This window comes from Poecilia formosa, unplaced genomic scaffold (assembly GCF_000485575.1).
Source record: "Poecilia formosa unplaced genomic scaffold, Poecilia_formosa-5.1.2 Scaffold747, whole genome shotgun sequence".
NCBI lineage: Eukaryota > Metazoa > Chordata > Actinopteri > Cyprinodontiformes > Poeciliidae > Poecilia > Poecilia formosa.
Window position 1 is genome coordinate 64,612 of NW_006800686.1, and position 4,218 is coordinate 68,829.

The 4,218-nt window shown below is 37.9% G+C and overlaps 1 protein-coding gene across 1 annotated transcript in view; it reads left to right on the forward strand.

Annotated features, from left to right (window-relative positions):
• LOC103131357 (uncharacterized) overlaps positions 1–4,218 on the forward strand; it is an 87,794-nt gene that overhangs the window by 40,811 nt on the left and 42,765 nt on the right. Inside the window, exons 3-6 of the mRNA XM_016666596.1 lie at positions 148–265; positions 350–482; positions 874–961; positions 1,074–1,177. Of these exons, the coding sequence (XP_016522082.1) occupies positions 148–265; positions 350–482; positions 874–961; positions 1,074–1,177 (443 nt within the window). The remainder of the gene's footprint in view (positions 1–147; positions 266–349; positions 483–873; positions 962–1,073; positions 1,178–4,218) is intronic.

Genomic DNA, 4,218 nt, shown 5'->3' on the forward strand with positions numbered 1-4,218 from the left:
TGTGTGTGTGTGTGTGTGTGTGATTTACAATGCTTGCTTTTCAGATTGTACAAAATATAATATAATCTCTGTATTTTAAGAAATGAATAACTTTCTTGAACATTTGAAATGTTCATAATAAAGAACATTTGATGTTCTTTATTTTAGAACATGGAGTTGGTCTGGGGATTGGAGTCTGTTATCTGATGCTGGAGAACTTTGTTCCTGGTATCTACATCTATAGTTTAGCTCTTGGGTCCATTGCCAAGATTGATGGAAGGCTCAGGTAAGCTGTTTCGTTTTGTTCTTTAGGGCCAACCTGCTGCTATTTTCTCCCTGCTGTCCTGACACCTGTTCTCTGTGTGTGCAGTCGTGGAGATCAGATTCTGGAGGTGGACTCTGTCAGTCTTCGTCATGCTGCACTTAGTGAGGCTTATGCTATTCTCAGTGAATGTGGACCTGGTCCAGTCAGTCTCATTATAAGCAGACATCCAGACTCCAAGGTCAGTCTTATTTTTTTTGAAAACCCAAACTACTGACAGGCTCAGAATTTTCATTTAACATGTGTTTAGTCTTCATGAGTACAGTGGAATTTGATAAAACAAATACATATTGTGGACACATCTCAACAGCAAAATGGTTCTGTATATTCTGCCATGTTGCCTGTAACCTTAGTGTCATACTGTTATGATACAAACATGATTCAGGACTGTTTGACAGCAAGTAAATGTGGCTTATTTCAGTGATAAAGTTGTCTTAACTTTGCATCCACACCTGACAGATCTCATAAAGTGAGATTTCCCATATGATAGGGAGAAATGCAGTATTGGTTTAGCATTGTTGGTGAACCAATTATAATACAGAGTGATGTTCAGTGTCTGTTTCGGGTTGCAGGTATCAGAGCAAGAAATGGATCAAATTATTGCTCAGTCAACCAATAAGGACAATGTGTTCAGAAACAGACCCTCATCTCATTGCCAAGGTCTGATTTTCACCTACAGTTATGTTTTACTCTCTCATTTTACAGTTTTTTGAAATGTTATAATTTATTAAAGTACAACATTTATTTTAACTACTCTGACCCTAACCTGAAGTTCAGTCTTGTAAGAGCCATCAGGCAGATGTAAAGTCCAATGAAGGGGACAGCGCCTCCGCTCTCAGCTGGACCATGAAGAAGTTCCTTGAGCCTATCAGCAGAGTAAGTGTTGATTCAGCATTTCAGTTCTGCTACTTGAGCCTCACATTTGAAACACTGCTTTTAGTTGAATCAATAACTAAAGATTGATTCAACTAAAGACAACTGTGAGCACATCACAGTTTATGCTGTGCTCTGTAATCTTTCTTAAACACCTGCGTGTTTTACTCACAATTAAATCCTCATGACCTCTTAATGGACATGTGGTGTTAAACCATAATGTTTTGCATGGCAGCTACTTTTTGATGTATATCACTGGTCAAGGCTTGGCAATTTTCCTGCAGCCTGGGGGAAGTGGGGAGGGGGGCTACATTGCACAATTTTCAATTCTTTGCCCCGATTTCTCCCTTATGACAATCTTAGAACGTGCCAAGTTCTAAGATTGTCGCTTGCGATAATCGTAACCAATCATCTTGTACTGTGAGGTGTTTCACAGCTGATCTGGTTCAGTAGAACGTTGGGACCGATGTAACAACGAGCATATCCAACATGTTGGATGGTCTTGGCCCGATTATCACAGTGCGTGGGATTTTCCGACTGGGAGCGAGAACACAGCCTGTTGAATGTGACAGGTAACCAATCAGGAAGCGTGGTGATGTGAGCATGGAGGGAATCCCATACAGATGACATCACGCAACTTGGAGCCTGGTTTAGTGCATAGTGCAGCAAATAGAGCAGCTGCCCCCGAAGTCTTTTATCCAATGCCTTTTCTTTTTACGTCTTTCATCACTTAAAATTAGTCCAAAAACTATCACTATTGCTTCTAGATTGTCAGCCGTGTTTATTTATTCTAAATTTACTTATGGTATGTTGGGGGTTTTTATGGGATTTTCTTCTGGAATCGGAATGTTCGTGAGTGAAATCGGTTCGTGTGGTGTATTGCTTCTGCTGTTCAACACACAAGCCGATCGAACCTGTTGTACTTTTATTGGCTGTGTGGTCACTGAAGTTTGAAAAATTGGCCGACAATTCTTAAATCGTGCTGTGTGAACCAAGCTCTACTCCTCCTCTCATCTCGACCACTGCCTCTCTGACTCTGGTCGCTGTGGTAATGCTTACATATCCCTTTAAAAAAAAGATACAGATGCACCACAAAAACGAACATTTTATTTCCATGAAAATTTTAACTCTCGATAATGACAAATTAATGGGAGCTCCGAGCTTGTTTATCTGCAACGAGACGGTCCTATCTAGGACTGATGGGAGACAATGACACCCGAAGTGTTGCTAATGCACAGGGTGCTTGTTCTCTAAGTGGCAAAGCAGTTTGAAGCTTCATTGCCTCATTAGCGAGCCAGTTGGCGCGTATCAGACAGAGCGGGCTTGGAATGTGGGAATAACCTACCGGGATAAATCCATTCTCCTGTCTCTTCTCTGGGCCTTTCCCCTTTGCAAAGAAACTTTCCAAAGCAAGGGTGTAGGAATGAGTCTGTCATTGAGGGGGACGCATATCGGAAACCTGACAGATCAGTAAATAGCTTGAGCAGAAATGTCAAACAATTATGCCATCAACACGTCAGTAATGCATTACTCTAATCTGACCCTTGTTTCAGTAACAAGTATTCTAACACGTTACTATTTACAATCCAATAATCAGATTAAAGTTATGCATAGTATAATGACCGTCATTCCAGGATGAATATTCACTTTAGCATTTGCCTCACAACTAGCAAGCTAAATACTTTGGTAGCACACACAGGCTAACAGATTCTGATATATGTTATTGGTCAAAAGACATTTGATTATTGGTCAAAATGCATTGATATAAATTGACTTGCAATTGAACTGGTTCTACTTCTTTCTAAAACCAAAGTAGAAAACAGCTCATAAAATAGGACTCGGCAGTTTTAAACTCAATACAGCAGTATTGAGTAGTATGACCAACAAAAATAAAATCTAAAAAACAAGTTTTGTTCTTCTTTAACAACTCTCTACATCAGTGCAACAGTTTGATCTACAAAATAAATAAAAATGATACTTTTCACATCTGACACCTTAGCTCCTCACTGTTAACTCAGTCTCACTTTCCAGCACTGCATTCAGTAACTTACCAAACATCAGCCATAAAAAACACTGAGGCAAAAAGCCTACATGTTTTTTTTCTCCTGTCATTTTCAGCCGCAAACATTTAACTAAAATATCTACGGATATGTGTTTCTGTCTCTGCCTCCCTCTGACTCTCTGCAGCCTGATGTTCCTGCATGGATTCATGGATTTACAACAGACACTACAGTAATGTACAGTGTCAGAATGTGAACTAAATATAAAAAGTATATTTTTATCATACAGAATGAGAATTTACACAACTTAATTTTCAGATGTATACATTATTATACATCTCAACTTTATTTACTGTGTAGCAAAAATGTTCACTAATTTATTTTTAAACCTCTCCTCAAGCACTTTTCTTATTAACTCCTAACCATTACCCTTATAGTGTGGAAATAATGAAAAAAATATTGAAACGTTGAAAGAAATCAACCTGACATCAGTCTTCACCCGTTCTCCTTTCTGGTTTTATTGTAAATATAATTTTTATATCTTCACACCCTGAAACTCCACCTGGCTCTCCTATACCTTCCCTGACCTGCTCCTCTCATAATAAAATAGTTTAGTTTATTTAAAAATTAAAAACTGTTAATACATATTTCAATAAACTAAATGAAGACCTCAGCAGAGCTTCTTCAATTTTCTTCAGCATCATTCTAGCACTGCTGTTCTCCTAAATATCTAAATAAAATAATATCATATCATATAATATAATATAATATAATATAAATACATTTTAAGTGGTCGAGTTTGAGCTATGTAGCTCACTTTAAATAATAAAAAAGGCCAAGTTTGCTGCTGTTTCAGTCTCATTCTAAATCATTGTGACTAGACTAGCTAACTTTTAAACAAAGTTAGCAGTAAAATTTTGGACATGTAAATATCCCAGAATTAAAACGGTGTAACCAAAAAGATTTAGTTGTGTATATGAAAGTAAACTGACAACAAGACGTTATAAACGAGCTATATTTAAGGCAACATTCCTGACCAGGGCC